This window comes from Mustela lutreola, chromosome 1, assembly GCF_030435805.1.
Source record: "Mustela lutreola isolate mMusLut2 chromosome 1, mMusLut2.pri, whole genome shotgun sequence".
Classification (NCBI taxonomy): domain Eukaryota; kingdom Metazoa; phylum Chordata; class Mammalia; order Carnivora; family Mustelidae; genus Mustela; species Mustela lutreola.
The window spans coordinates 211,383,045-211,398,958 of NC_081290.1; the positions used below are offsets into that span (position 1 = coordinate 211,383,045).

The 15,914-nt window shown below is 38.1% G+C and overlaps 1 protein-coding gene and 1 pseudogene across 2 annotated transcripts in view; both read left to right on the plus strand.

Moving 5' to 3' along the window:
* The first annotated feature begins 1,366 nt into the window (after positions 1-1,366).
* The window catches only part of MTMR2 (myotubularin related protein 2), a 122,853-nt gene continuing 108,305 nt past the window's right edge, over positions 1,367-15,914 (plus strand). The window contains exons 1-2 of one of the 2 annotated variants that reach the window (XM_059185914.1): positions 1,368-1,979; positions 11,331-11,401. Coding sequence is in view for 1 of the 2 variants with exons in the window: in XM_059185906.1 (XP_059041889.1) it covers positions 1,900-1,979 (80 nt within the window). In the remaining variant the exon portion in view is untranslated. Of the gene's footprint in view, positions 1,980-11,330; positions 11,402-15,914 lie in introns of both variants that reach the window. The other variant, XM_059185906.1, reaches the window with a different exon arrangement.
* On the plus strand, positions 6,585-6,652 carry LOC131822770 (U2 spliceosomal RNA; annotated as a pseudogene).

A 15,914-nucleotide genomic window follows, 5' to 3' on the forward strand; every position in this document is an offset into this window, starting at 1 on the left:
GAACGTACTTGCAAGTCAATATTTCACCAACCCTATATTTTAAGATTTTCTTAAAACATCATTAAATCTAGTTTAAATGAACATAATTCTACTTATCCTAGGAAGGTTTTTTTTTTTTAACGATTCATTGTTATTTTTTTTCTACAGAAATAATTTTTGCATCATTTTATACTTCAGACGTGAGGTAACTGTGATTGTCTCAGAAAAATTTCTTTATGCCCTCCTTTTGTCCTTCCTGTGTCTTCCATAACAGAAAATTACCAGCAGAAGCATTTCCCCTTCACCCAATGCCTATTCTCTTATCACAGTTTTTCTCTACCCTCCCTTCCTGCTCTGCAGGGGAATTTGAGAGGGCAGGGAAGAGTGCTAGAGTTTGTTCTCTATCCAACACCACAACATACAATAGTGTATGTGTCTAATTCTTTTTGCATATTAGTTCCCATTTTCCTCTTCCATACCTCCTTGTGTTCAATGGACTAACGCCTGTGCTTTGCCCCTGCACACTGCCAGGCCACAGAGACTTCCATTCGAATCAGAGCAGGGCTGAAAATTTCTGCTTTTCTAGGATCCTTTCTACAATGCTGGGCTGGTGATGTAATGACGATATTATGAGGAGCATTAATTTTTTTCCTTCCTGTCTTGTACTTTCTCCACTACCTTTCCCATACCAATCACTTCTTACTTCTCTGCCACCCTCCCTCTATATTCCTGCTCTATACCTATCATTTTTTGAAGTTGTATTAGAAAGCGTTTATATGCATTAACACAGCACATCCTTACAACCCTTATGAAGTAGATAGTAATATAAACAGCTAATATTTGCGTGCTTACTATGAGCCAAAATTTAAGCATTTCACATGTATTATTGCATCTAATCTGTGAAGTTATTATTTTTCCTATTTTACAGGTAAGGAAGCTGATGTTCAATACCTTGGGTTAGGGGTGCCTGGGTGACTCAGTGGGTTAAGCTGCTGCCTTTGGCTCAGGTCATGATCTCAGGGTCCTGGGATCATGCCCCGCATCGCATCGGACTCTCTGCTCAGCAGGGAGCCTGCTTCCTCCTCTCTCTCTCTGCCTGCCTCTCTGCCTACTTGTGATCTCTCTCTCTGTAAAATAAATAAATAAAATCTTAAAAAAAAAAACAAAAAACAACAACAAAAACCTTGGGTTATGCTGCAAGCGACCGGCAGAGGCAGGATTTGAATTCCTGACTGGCTGGTTAAAGCAACTTTTAATCACTATTTGATAATTATTTAATTATTATTTTCAGCCCCAAATCTGGCGAACACTTTGCCACCTCTAGTATCCTCATCCGTTGTTTCCCTAGGTTCTCTTCCCTTCTTCGAGCCCCGCCCCATGTCCTTTCCGCCCCTTCATCCCCAGTTCGCCCGCACTCCTCTACTACCCGGTCTTCTTCCCTATTCCTGTCTCAGTCACCCCCATTCCTAAGATCCTTGTCCCTTTCTTTCCTTTTTTTTTTTTGAAGACCCTCGTCCCTAGTATTCCCTATTTCTCTCTACTTCTGAAATTCTCCCTCCTCCTGTGGGGTCCTCGTCCGCACTCCCCCAGGCCCCGACCCCCGTAGCAGGAGAACCTCTCACGCCGGGAAGGGCACCTCCCTTTCCCAGAGCCCAGAGGCAGCGCGGGGCACGCCGCGAGCGCACGTAAAGAGCGCAGCGCGTCGGGGCCGCAGTCGGAGGGGAGCCGCGGGGTCCTCCCGCGCCTCGGCAGCCCCCGGGCGCGGTGCAGTCTGGGGGAACATGGCCGCTTCCGGTCTCCCTCCCGGGCCGGCGCTAGCCTGACCGCGGCCTCGGTCCGGCGCACTCCGCCCTCCGCTGCTCCCGCCCCGCCGCCGCGGAGGTCGCTTCAGCCTTTCCCTCCTGCTGTCCCCGCCGCGCCATGGAGAAGAGCTCGAGCTGCGAGAGTCTTGGCTCCCAGCCGGCCGCAGCGCGGCCGCCCAGCGTGGATTCCCTGTCCAGGTAACCAGGATGCCCAGGGCCCCGCCCAGCGCCCGAGAGGGATGGAGAGGGGCCGGGGACCCACTGGATGGTGCCCCCGCTCTTGGACTTGCTTCCCGAAGGCTGCGCCGAAATTCCTTTCCTGCGACTTGGGAGCCACTTCTTCCTCCCTCTTCGGGGTTTAGAGGCTGGGAAAACGGGAGGTTAAAACTCACTGCTGCTTCATCGGTGACTCGACTTACAACGATCTTGGTTTATCCCTGGTTGAGGCAGCCCCAGTTCATTGGTTTCTCTTGTTTCTCATTACCTCTCGGATTATTTTTTTGGACAACCCCCCCCCCCCCCGCCCCAGCCACCACCCCTCATTTCCTCTCTGCCTTTCTTTACTATACACTTTTCCAAACAGTTCTCCAGTCTTTGTTCCATCTGTCCGTGTGCCTTTGATTTTGGGACTCTTGCCCACCCTTTCCTCTTTTTCCATCACTTCACTTCCTTATGTCTTTAATGATTTTCCCTATACTCTGACCCCTTCCCCCCATTTCGCCTTAAAAATGTAAATAAAAATTCCCACTGTACGTCTTTTTTCCAAATCTTCCAGCTGAAAATAATTATCTAGGAATCTGAGCAGTCCTTCACCTCGAGTGAATAATGAGTGGTAGTTTTCTTCCTTCTTGGGCTACTGATTCTCCTGGTTATTTCTCTTGTACCAGATTCCTCCCACCCCACCCCCCTCCCCCAATGTTGAGAAGGACTTTAGTATGCAGTTTTGTAGACAGCTGTTGTGAATATTAACTAGACATGTTTTAGATGAATATTTCCCTTTTGGTTTTAAAATAATGATGGAAGAAATAATAGAGGACCTGTATTTGTTATATAGCTACAATGAAATCAGGTTCTTTTCCATAAAAAAATAGTCAATTATTATTAAAGAGTTATTGGATACTAATCTGTGTGAAAACACAAATTTCATTTTCCTCTGAATAAAGAGAGGTTTCTCTCTTTTAATTCATTTTGGACCCCACTAAATTTGGGTGACACAGCTATGTTTTCCTATTACTGCTCAGACCATATGGGAAATTATTAGCTGATTCTGTCATTATAAATTAGATTCTCTTCCTAAAGCACTCATAGCAGCCTGCCCACACCTTTTTCAGAGTTCTTAACAAACAGTGTAATTATTTTTTTTTTAAAGATTTTATTTATTTATTTGACAGACAGAGATCACAAGTAGGCAGAGAGGCAGGCAGAGAGAGGAAGGGAAGCAAGCTCCCCGCTGAGCAGAGAGCCCGACAAGGGGCTGGATCCCAGGACCCCGGGATCACGACCTGGGCCAAAGGCAGAGGCCTAACCCACGGAGCCACCCAGGTGCCCCTGTAATTGTTGGTTTAATTGACTTTTCTACTTGAGGACAAGGACTATATCTTATCTTCTATGTTCAGCATTTAACAAAGACCCTGCATGTTAGAGTGCTAAATATCTTTTTGAATCTGTAGATGTAATTATCCAGGGGAGGAGAATTTTTCTTTGCATTCAATCACATATACTGTACTTTTGTTTTAGGTATTTAAAAGTTTTATGTTTATTACTCTGAAATATAGAAAGCGGAGGATTTACATTCTCAGCTGTAAAATTATGCAGAAAACAGGTTGGAATTGTAATTTTATAGGGAAGTTACGAATGGCAGCTATGGTTCAGAATAGAATGTAAAGAAAACAAATGAAGGAGCCAGTAATCTAATTCAAGCAATAGAATTTGGAACCACAGGAGGCAGCACAGTCTTTCAGAATGAAGAAGGTGCTGGAAGTTAAGAGGCTCAGGCTCTTAAAAGTCCCTGGCTCTGCTAGCTTTTTGGTTTGTATCATTGAACCTTTCTAGTCTGCAGTTTTCTCATCTTTCAAAATAAAGAAGTTGATCTTTATACAGATCTTCGAGGGATCTGTAAGGTCCCTTGGTGCTCTAAAGTTCTATCATTCTAGACTATTCAATGACAATAGTGATTATGATACCTTCTTATCAATTACTAAGATATTCCCTTTATAGATTTTTGAAATTATATTAAATAAATGTCTGTTATTACAAATTAACTTCCTAATTGTGCCACCTAAACACATTTAATTCCCCCCCAAGAAAGCCCAGTAACTTTAAAGTTTATATGTGCTTTCTAATTCTTAATTAAAAAATTACATTACTAACATATGAATTTGAAAAAAAAGCTAACTTCTTCAAAGAGTTTTCACTAGAATATTTTAGCCTCATCCTCTCTGGACAAAAAAATAAGTATGATCTACTTTCCATAGGAGAATGCCAGCTTTCATTCCTTTCCTCTGGAAGGTAGAAAAAACTACATTTATTGAATGTCTGCTATGTAGAATTCACCCTGCTGAATTTTTTCATGTCTTTTATTTTATGAATCATTATACCTGGTTGATCAACGGTATAGAATAGCTGCATTGTAAGCACTTGTTGCCTTAAATTTAAAATTAATCTAGGCAAACAACAATTATAGAGGATCCAAATGCAGAGGCAGGGTAGACAACCATGATTCCAATAGCTATGCTAAGTGGCTATCCAGTTGTTTGAGTTTTTACTTGAAGTCTATGATAAAGCAAAATATCGATGTGTGGATTGTATTGTCTCAGCCTTTCGTGGAAATGTTGTTTTTAAATTGTAGTTTATTTTTATCCCTTCTGTTTTTTACAATTAGGAAATTTTCATTTCAAATTTTCAATTTTTCAATTAGGAAATTGCCATGTGAATTTGTTTCAAAACTAACTGTACAATACTAGTATGTTCATTGTGTTCCCATATGTCTTTTACACACTAGATTGACAAAAATATCTGCTATGTTTATCTCCAAGAAGAATTACTTATGCAAAAAAGTGTGCTTCCTATTTGTTTGAAAATGCAAACTATGTAACTGCATGTTTCTCTTCAATTCAGCAAAAAGACTTCAGTCAAATATATGACTGAACTTGGTAATATATGCTTATCTAATTTCTTCAAGTACTTCTATTAGATTAATTCAGTTTAAATATTATATTTAAATGTGCTAATTTGTAAGTTGTTTTATACTTTTCTGGGAAATAAGAATATAAGTCTGAAAAATTATACACTAATCCTTCTGGTTGCCCACTGTTTTTTTGAAAAGGACACACTCCATTGAAGTTGGGTGACAGGCTTTTGTGGGGTCTCTAGTTCACACTAAACTCAAGTTGAGGCTTATGGCACCTGGGTGGCTCAGTTAGTTGAATGTCCGACTCTTGGTTTCAGCTCAGGTCATGATCTTGGGGTCTTGGGATTGAGCCTGGAGTCAGGCTCCATGCTCATTACTCAGTCTGCTTGAGATTCTCTCCTCCCTCTCCCTCTGTCCCTCCCCCCAGGGCACACACGTTCTCTCTCTCTCATAAGGAATATTTTAAAATATATATTGAGTCTTGATATGTCTGTCTGTGTATCTATGTGTCTATATTTGTGGTCATCTCAGAGTTGCTATTGCTTCTGGCTTTGCCTTCTAGGTCATCATAAGCTTAATGCTTTTCTCCAGGAAGGAGTGATTTTATTTTTTTTAAATATGATATCCAGATAGCAGTTTCCTAATCAGCTATAGTTATGTCATCCTGCATCCTTTTAAAAATTATTTATTTATTTATTTATTTGACAGACAGAGATCACAAGTAGACAGAGAGGCAGGCAGAGAGAAAGGAAGAAGCAGGCTCCCTGCTGAGCAGAGAGCGCAGTCCACAGGGCTCAATCCCAGGACCCTGGGATCATGACCTGAAGTGAAGGCAGAGGCTTTAACCCACTGAGTCACTCAGGCTCTCCTGTCATCCTGCATCCTTAAAAAAAGTAATTTTCTTTGGTGAATCTTACTTTGTGTTAGTCTACTTCAGTGAGCTATGCAGCCCCTCTGTGTATCCCCTGTTGTCTGTCCTTCAGTGAGTCCAGCCCCAGAGAGAGAGTTGTGAAAAAACTCACTTCAGCACACTGTTAATCTGGCTGTATTCCATAATTTAATTCTTGTTGCCCTGACTCTGATTCTTGACATAAGTATGATTTATATAGAATAGAGATAAAGCCGTACTGTAGGCTAGGTATGATAGCTAGGGTAGGCCTGAGCCTTAGAATTGTGTAAGTTCTACAGCAGGATTTGTCAGTATATTGGTACTATTTCTGTCTTCTTAGGCTGGTTTTCCATTTTTTGTTTTTCAGTTTATACAGTGTTATAAAATGTACTGCCTGAGTGGGTTTCTTGTTAATTTTTTACTCTGCATAGTCACATGCTAATATATCTAGTGCCAAATAGGTGTCTAGTAAGTGTTGAATAAAGACACGTTCAACGTTCACTGCTCTTTTATTTGCAGTCTCCATTCAAAGGATTAAAAAGGGTTTTCCTATGTTGAATTTGGCCCATAAAGACATAGCTTCAAGTTAAAGCTCATCTTGCATGAAGCCTGTTGATACATTGAGCTGATTTTATTGGCTACATTATCTTTTCTGTGCCCAGTAATATATTTTCACAACATTGTGTTCCTTTAGCCTGCCTACTTTTCCATCTGCTACTCTTGATTATTTTGGTCTCTTGTCTAACTTACCTTGTCAGACTTTTGTTTAATACCTGTTTCTCTCTTTGCTTCTTGGCCTTTTGGCTAAGATCAAGTGTAATACCTGTTCCTTTCATCTTTTATATACCCTCATATGCTGCAGTTATTCTGGGCACCACTTGTTTGTCTCAGATTATGTTGGCTTATCAGTTGAGTTCTAGTCTATAAATTCTTTACATTTACATTTATGTGTTTATATGTACATACTTACATTTAACTTAGACAAAACAATCAAAGTGTGGTACACTGAATATACTCAAAAAAGTAGTCTTTAGCTAAATACATTTTTAAGTTGATGTCTTCCTTTAAAATTATCATCTGAAAACAGCAAATCCTGGTTGTTTCCATGAATTTTGATAGTACTTATTGTCTGAAAAGGAAGAAGAATTTTTAAGATTTCTGAATCACATTTTTTTAAGGTTTCATCTCTAGTATCAGCCTCAAGGTCACTTAGAGCTGATATGTTGGTAGGAAATGTGCTTTTGGGTTGTTTTCCAGTAGTGGTGATGGATTTGTGTCCAATCACACATTTTTACCTACTCCCTTTGTGACTCTTGGCATATCTTCTGAGGCAGCTGGCCAGAATTAATGGTAGAAACTAGTTACAGAACTAAATGAAACTTAGAGGTTGAATTTCCAACCCCCGCAGTATAATTAGGACCTTGCGTCAGACATTGGACATACTTAGTTATTTTGTATTTCATTATTCCAGGACCCTAAAAGAACTTTCAAGTTTTGTCAGGTAAGAGCCAATATTATTGTGAACTTGAGTAATAACTGTGTAGATTTTTCTGAAAGAAAATTTAAAAAGATTAAAGAAAATTTAAAAAGATTAATTACTAGTCAAAAGTATACAAGTGTACTTTGAAACTGAGATTGGGTTCCATACGTGTTTTTTTCTTTCCTCTTTATGCTGCCATCAGTAGTCTTCTATTAATGTAGTTCAGTAGTTCCCAGATCAGTAGCATCAGCATCTTTTGGGGGTTTGTTAAAATATAGATTCCCTGGTCCTACCTCAGATGCAACTGGATAAAACACTCTGGCAATGGAGCCTGCAGTTTGTTTTAACAAGTCCTCCAAGTGATCCTCAACTAAAATTAGAGTTTGAGAACCACTGCCTTACGTCTTTTACTATTTTTTTTCTAGTATCTCCATCAATATTTGTTGAAACAGACTCATTTAAGGTGTGTGTTAAATCTACCATTAGCCTATTACTTGAAAGCATTTTTGTAGAAATATTGAAGTAGTGAAAGGTCAAAGTTATTTTTTAGGGATTTATGATATCTGAGCTTTAGGAAATTTCCTGAGGTTTTTTTCTTTTCAGTTAAGAGTAACACATCAGGAATACATGTTTTAGGTCCTTTCTTAAAAATTGGTCCTTGGGGCGCCTGGGTGACTAAGTCGGTTAAGTGTCCCAACTCTCCGTTTCAAGTGGGATCATGATCTTAGGGTCATGAGATTGAGCCCTGTGTGGGACTCTGTGCTCAGCAGGGAGTCTGTTTGCCATTCTTTCTTTCCCTTTGCCTCTCCCCCACTCACACGTGCACACCCTCTCTCTCTCAAATAAATAAATCTTTTTTTTTTTTTTAAAGGTCCTTGGTGAAATCCATTAGTGGTAACAAATTAAAAAAATATATTATAAATAAGTAATTCCAGGAAGCCATCACCTGAACCAGTAAAGTCTGGATTACGCCCAAGGGAAGGAAATAACCCAGATACAGATGTCCAGAAATCAGTAAGCTTATTTTGTAAAGCTGCCAAGTTCATGCTATTGTATTCAAAATCACCAGGGCCAAAGGTTGCATGTGATTCAGGACTTGACCAGTGGAAATTCTGCACATTTTAATAAAGAGTATTTTTTTCTTTTTAAGAAAATTAGTTTTGAATAGGTAAAGCATTTGCTAGCTCTGTCCCATTGTTTGATTTAGTTAAATCTGTGGATAGGATTAAAAACTATTGAGAGTTCTTGGTCAAGGATAGGGAGTGATTTTATAAGCCTGCTTCCCACAGGAAGTCAGGTTAAAAATGGAACTATTGAAAAAAAAAAGATTGGTACAAAGTTATTAATATCAAAAGGACTAGAGAAGATGCTCTTAATGAAAATAATAATCTCTTGTTCCCTTTCCTGTAATTTTATTATACAGAACTAATTGTGCTGTTCCTCTTACTGTGCTTCTGTGTGTGTGCCACTGGTGCCATCACTGTAGACCACGAATACACCACCTTCATAGCTCTTTCCCTGCTATGCGCTTCGTTGTTACTCGCGGCAGCCATCACTGATGACTTTTCAAAGACTCTTATTGGATGAAATTAACTCTTGGGCTCTTCAAATACTTTTAAGCCTAGATTAAATAAGGGCAGATGCTATGTTTTCAATATAATAATTTGCTTTTAAAATATGTTTTGAATTATATACTTCAAAACCCCTAAATACCGATACTTGGAAAACTCTTATTTTATTGTTTTTGAAGTTAGGTTTTAGCTTTAACAGATTATAAAAGAAAATCCAAGCCAGCTGTGGCGTAAAATAGATTATTTTAGTTTTTCTCCCGTACAGAAGCCCAGAGACAGTTCATACTGATCTGATATAGTGGACCTGAAGTATCGAGAACACAGAATCTTTTTTGCAAGTTTATCTCATGAGCCAGAATTGCTGTTGGAGCTCTAACCGTTACATTCATTGTAGTCAAAAGGAAGGATGAAGGGAAGAAGAAAGTCATGTTTTCTTTCTTAAGGGATATTTTTTGAGATTATAGTCTTTTAAGATTACATCTAGTTGGCAAGAACATGGTTCCATTGCTGTACTTAGCCACAGGGAAGGCTAGGATGTATAGTCTCTTTTGGGAAGCCTGTACTGAGCTAAAAATTGGAGGTTCTGTCTGTAGGAAATACTAAAGAATGGGTACTGGAGACCGCAGCTTCTCCATAGCATATTAATGAATCATTTTAGCAAGGAAGACATTTTCTGGTTAAAGTGGACAATACTTCTTACAGCAGAGACATTGTTAGACTTGCAAGAGCAATGACCAAAGTAGAAAATGCTCTGAGAGACATGACATATTGTGGCAGACCAGAAAAGAAAACTGTATCTTGGAGCACTCTAAACTCAAGTTTTTTAACTTTATACTTTTTCTTGTGTATTGTCTTGGGCCAGATTTTTATAATCCTAACCAGGGACCATAGCATAAAAGGGATACATTCCATAATTGTCAACTCATTAAGTGAAAGGCAAATGGAAATCAAATGAAGAATGATCAACTGTGCTATTTCATTTTTTATTTCATATGAAGAGCTCAAGGAATTGCGTGTAAACTGGTGGTGGTAATGAGGATGGTGGCCAACACTGCTTACTTCTCTGCTGTTTCCAGTTTGCTTCCAGTCTTGTATCCATACGTTTTATCTCCCCCTGAAGATATGTCTCAGGTTCCACTTAGGTATTTTCTCTCATTTTAGTTCTAAAGGTTTGGTCTCCCTAGGGGAAATAAAGCGGGCCATTTGGGGCCATGTTAGTTTATGAATGCTGTTGCCAATATTTTGTGTGTGCTTTTGTATCTTTGACTTAGAAATTTGAAAATTCAGAGAAATGTGTTATGCATTTTTGGTTCTGAGCTTAAATATTAATATTTTAAGCATGTAATGTCAAACATAAGTGTTGAATCATTTGGGAGTGGGTCGAAGAGGATAGAGAAGTCTCCTCTGGATTGGGATGGCATTATTCTTTGGGCTCAGAGGGTTTAAAAGGAATGGGTCATAAATATGTCAATTTCCGTTCATAGCAAAATTGCTTTCACAGGTCACTGCAAGTAGAACTTTATTAGAAGGTAGTGTATTAACAAAAGGAATAATAACTTTGGCTGAAGACAGACTAGTGATTTTAAGCCTTAATTTTCTTGAGCTGAGCCAGGATGCCCACCAAGGTCAAAAATAAAATTTTATATGATACAGATGTCCTCTGTTACTGGTATTGGATAATATTCTTCCATTATAAGCAAAGGCAGTGCATAAAGATAGAAACACCTAGGATAAACTTTGCTTTTCAAGTGGTAGACAGTTGTTCTAGAAGTAAATTAATATCATTGTTGTGATTGTTAATACTAATATAAATAATAGCACTTAACATTTTTGAGTGCTTGCTGGGCATGGTGCTAAATCCCTTAATATGCATTTTCTCATATTATCATCATAATTATATAAAATAAACAGTATTATTATTTCCATTTTACAGATGAGAAAACTGAAGATTAGGGAGAGCAGTTTGACATTTGGACCCAAGTGTGTTTAACGTCAGGGTCTCTGTAAAGACCTGATCATGCCTGAAGACCTAGGTCTAGGCCCAAACCAGGTTGTAGGTCTAGGCCCAAAATTGGTACATAGAGGGTGGTCCCAGGGCAGGATGGTTGGGTTGTAGTGGCAAGGAAATGAGTTTCTTTGATTGGCTGCACTGCTGAGCAGGACGAGGTTAATGTAGACATAATACATCAGTGAGTTCAGAGTGTCCATATTTGGAGAGAATTTAATCTGGCTTTAAATGTTTTTTGCTTCTGACAGAAGATAGGATAACTTTTTTTTCTTTGCTTGATGAGTAAGAAGATAGTGTCATTAGAAGGATACTAAGTTTTGAACGGATACATTACGAAGCAAGTAAACCTGGTACGAAAGCCCTCCCACTGCTCCCTCCCCCACAGGCTTTACAGAATAATTTAGAATACTTTAGTTTAGGGTTCCTTAAGTATCTGAATTCCCCTAAGTTCCTTTGTATGTTTGTTTACAGTTAATGTGTTAAGAGCCATTGACATTTGAAGACCATCAGAAGTGAAGATAAAACATCTCAAAAATTATAATGTAAGTGAATGGGAAAATGGAATTAAAAAATGGACAAAAGTTAATATTGTCACCAATATTTCTGGAATCCATATACTTTTATCCCAAATGAAATTTATGCCTTTGAGTAACCAGTGACTTCAAACTTTAGTCCCAATTCCAACTCCCAGTCCTTAAAATGATGTGTTCTCTTCTACCCGGAGTAAACAGTTGCTATGTTTTAGTCACCAGTAATTTTCCATTAAAATTCTTTTGGCTTCTGTGTACTGTTTTTTCTCTTTTTCTCTTTAGTAGTTTGCTGTTCGACAGCGGCTCGTGTTATATTTAAAATTGTATGTATGTAGAGACTGAGGTCTTTGCTCTTTGGCTGCTGATGTTTTATTCGGGTTTTTTTTTTTTTTTAAGATTTTATTTATTTATTTGACAGACAGATCACAAGTAGGCAGAGAGGCAGGCAGGGAGAGGGGAAAGTAGGCTCCCTGCTGAGCAGAGAGCCCGATGCGGGGCTCGATCGCAGAACCCTGGGATCATAACCCGAGCTGAAGGCAGAGGCTTAACCCACTGAGCCACACAGGCGCCCCTTGGTTTTAATTTTACTATCATTTTGTATGTTTCTTTGTCAAAAATATGACCACTTAACTAGCTAGCCTCCTCCCTCCCTCCCTTTCTTTCTTTCCAGAAGTATTCGTTTAGCATCTACTATGGCCTACACATTATGCTAGATCCAGAATTCCTAAGACCTTTGTGCTGAGATGAGTTGTGTCATCTTTTTTATACATTTAGGGACATTAGAGATCATCTGGTGTGACTAGGACTTGTGATGACCTTAAGTGTGGCTGAGGACCACCTGCGTATTTCAGTAACCTGTGGTGCTTAGGAGACATTTAGCTTTCTAGCTTCCAGCGCCAACATTCTGAACCACTGAGAGTGGGCCCAAGAATCTGCACTTAAAGTGAGAATCTTCAATCCAGATACTTTTTGGACTCTATACGTTTGTAGATGCAGGAAGAGACCTGGAGAAATTTAATAACTTACCCAAAGGTATAATAGTATGTATTAGAAGGCCAGAGACGATTGGTGTTGTTTCCTCCAAAGTCACAGAGCTAATCAGTGTTAGAAGTGATTTCCTGACTCCCAGTTCTAGACTTCACTAAATCACACAGTGACTTTTGTTGGGCCAGGCAGCTTTCCTGTATGTATATAAATTCGCAATGAATCTGTTACTCTTATTGAAAAAAATTAACTGAATGCATATATGAGTTTTGTGCATGAAAAACATGGACTATTTCTTTAGTAGGTATGTTACTTGTTCTGATTTTGAAATCACTAGGTAGAAAAATGCTCTAGTAGTCCAGGAATACCCCAGTAATCCAAGTAGAGGACCCCTCTCCTCTACCACGATACTATTCCAACTTGGCCTTTAAGTTTCATGCTTCTGAGAAGGGATTTGATTTAATTTTTAAATGATAATAGCTAGCCTTTGTAAATAGTAGGTTCTTGCTCAACTGTAATGAGTAACTTCATGTTAAAACTTTGTTTTCCCCCCTTGGATTCTATGAGATACTTTTAGAGGTGGTTTTATTTTCTTGGTTCAGAATCTGATACTTCATATACCAAGCCAGAGACATTAAGCATTGAAGTTATTTTATATTTTTAATACTGAATTATTATGGCTGATAGTCACAGTATCTCTGAGTGACTGAAATAGTCTAAATTCTTTTCTTTTCTTTCTTTCTTTATTTGACAGAGAGAGATCACAAGTAGATGGAGAGGCAGGCAGAGAGAGAGAGAGAGGGAAGCAGGCTCCCTGCTGGGCAGAGAGCCCAATGCGGGACTCGATCCCAGGACCCTGAGATCATGACCTGAGCCGAAGGCAGCGGCTTAACCCACTGAGCCACCCAGGCGCCCCTCTAAATTATTTTCTGAACTGTAGAGTTCAACTTAGTTTTAGTATTGTGTATAGTTTATGTTGTATTGTATATGGTATACTGATAGTTACTGAATTTTAATCTTATGTTAGTAAAAGTAGTTATCCAGTTTTTGGGAGATATTCTGTAATTCTCGAATTTATTAGTAAGTTTAACTATAGAATGCCATTATGCAATTTTCTGGATATTTTGAGACATGTTTTAATGATAAGATTTAAGAAAAGAGATATTTTAAAATCACTTATTCATTTCTAATAAGTTTAAATATAATGAGTTTTCTTTCCATTGAATGTTTTTTGCTCTTTTTTAGCCACAGACCCAAAATCATAAATATGATAGCTCTAAAAGGGAACTTTTTTAATGTAGTCTAACCCCTTCATTTTTATGTTCAGACACTGAAGAGTGTCTGAGAATGAAAGTTTTATGAATGTTAACATATGTTAGTGAACGGAACAACATGATATTTCTATGCTGATATAAGTGAAATGCTTTCAGAACTGTAAAATATCACATAAATATAATGTACTATGATTGCTGCTATGATGATCATGTGTCTGCTGAGTTTCCTTGTGACTTAATTGAAAATAGTCAGTATCACTTAGTTTAAAATAAGGAAGAGAAATACGTATGTTCGTTTCTTGGTCTCTTGTTTCCTGTGGTCAGACTTTACTAAGTCCCCTTTAAGCACATGGTTTTAGAATAGATACTTTGCAGGTTACCTAAATTTCTCTTTCACTATGTTAATCTAATCCAGATTGTCACCTTATAAAATTATACACTCAGGGTGATTTTTTTTTTGGAAGAGTTCTCTCAGCCATTTCCATGGAAGAATGAATGAATGCTCAGTATTATCCCTCAGTGTAATCAAAGTAGCTAATAGTCACGTTAACACTTTGGTATAGTTTTTGTAGTTACAACCCTGTTTGACTTACATCAGCTCCATTGTTTCTCATAGCAGCTTCATGAGGTACGTCTTCATTTGACAGCTGAGTAACTGAAGCTCAGAGAAGTGACATGACTGTCCACTGTCTCCTGCTTATAAGAGATGGAACTGGAACTTTGACTGTAGATGCCATTCTCTTTCCACTGCCCAGCATGAATTGTAACATGGAACTCTTAAAGTTTCATGGGGTATACATCTTGCTCTTTAAAGGAAATTCTGAATATTGGAAAATTGATGACAGGTTCATCTGGCCCAGCCAGCCTGATTATTCCGTGCATACTTCTCTTTAGAAGTCTGACTCATGTCACTACTCTTGAAGTAGTAATAAGAGATGCAGGTATCTTTTGGATCAAAGACTCATTCCCAGCATGGTTACCAGTGTGTGCTGTTTAAAATTTTTGAGTCTTTAAATGTTTAAAACAGTAGTAATTATAGCTTTTAGAAGTATGTTGAACTATATAAGCTCAAAAAATATACTGTGATATGATAGAACACAGTCCTTGGTTCTTTAATTTTTTAATTATACTTCTGGACTGTGACTCTGGATGTGTCCCTTGATTTCTGTGAGCCTGATTCCCTTATCTGGGAAAAGGGTAAAATGATAAAATGAAATGAATCCTGCCTTTGCAGGATTTTTTTTTTTTTTTTTTTTTTTTGCCTTTGCAGGATTGTTGTGAGGCCTAAATATGGGGATGATGATGACAATAAGGAAAAAAAACCCCAGCTAACAGCTATGTAGTGTGTACCATGTGGTAGGCACTGTTTTAAGTGTTTTATGTATATTAGTATATTATATATATTAGTATTTTATGTATATTAATTCTCATAATGGTCCTGTGAAGTATAGGAATTACCATTATTCCCACTTGGTAGATGGTGAAACTGAGAGGTGAAGTAACTTCCCCAAGGTCATACAGGTTGACTGAACCAGAATTTAGTATCAGGCAAGGTAGCCGTAGAGTGGGTAGTGTGTATGAAAGATAATGTATGGATGAGAGCACTTTGACATTTGTAAAGGACTATGCTGATGATCGGTATTAATATTTAAATAAGATGTTTAAAAAGAGAGATGTGTTCCTCATTCTTATTATACAGATAGAGGGGAAAAAAGGCAAAACCAAGTAAGAAAAAAGTGTCTTGTTATGATTTATGATTTTTAACAATTGACCGATCTCGTAAATTTGGAAGCGTCTTCAAAATTATGGAGAGATACGTGACTGAATGATGCTTATACATTTGATTTGTAGTTTAACCTTTTTAGGCTAGAACAAGAAAGAGATATTGAATGCTTTTCCTACTGAATGTTTTAACTTAATGACTACAAAACAAAATACCTGTGTTAATTTATGGAATTTTGAAGTTTGTGCAGAAAAGTTTTATTTCATTACCCTGTAGGAGTGACCAATTAATAGTAATGATTAGTTTCTCTTTCTCTAGGATTAAAAAAAATCTCTCTAGATAACTTGAAGAATGGATATGTGACTTTCTGATTTTAATACTGAATTCAGATTAGCATGTTGGGGTAAGAGAATTACATGTGAGGTCATTTATCAATGCATGAATTCCCTGTGTGTTTTCCATTTGTCCAGGTAAAAGTGTTTTTGAGCAGACATTTATTGCCTAGGTCAACTCTCCTTTTTTAGTATTTCTGACCTTATATTCA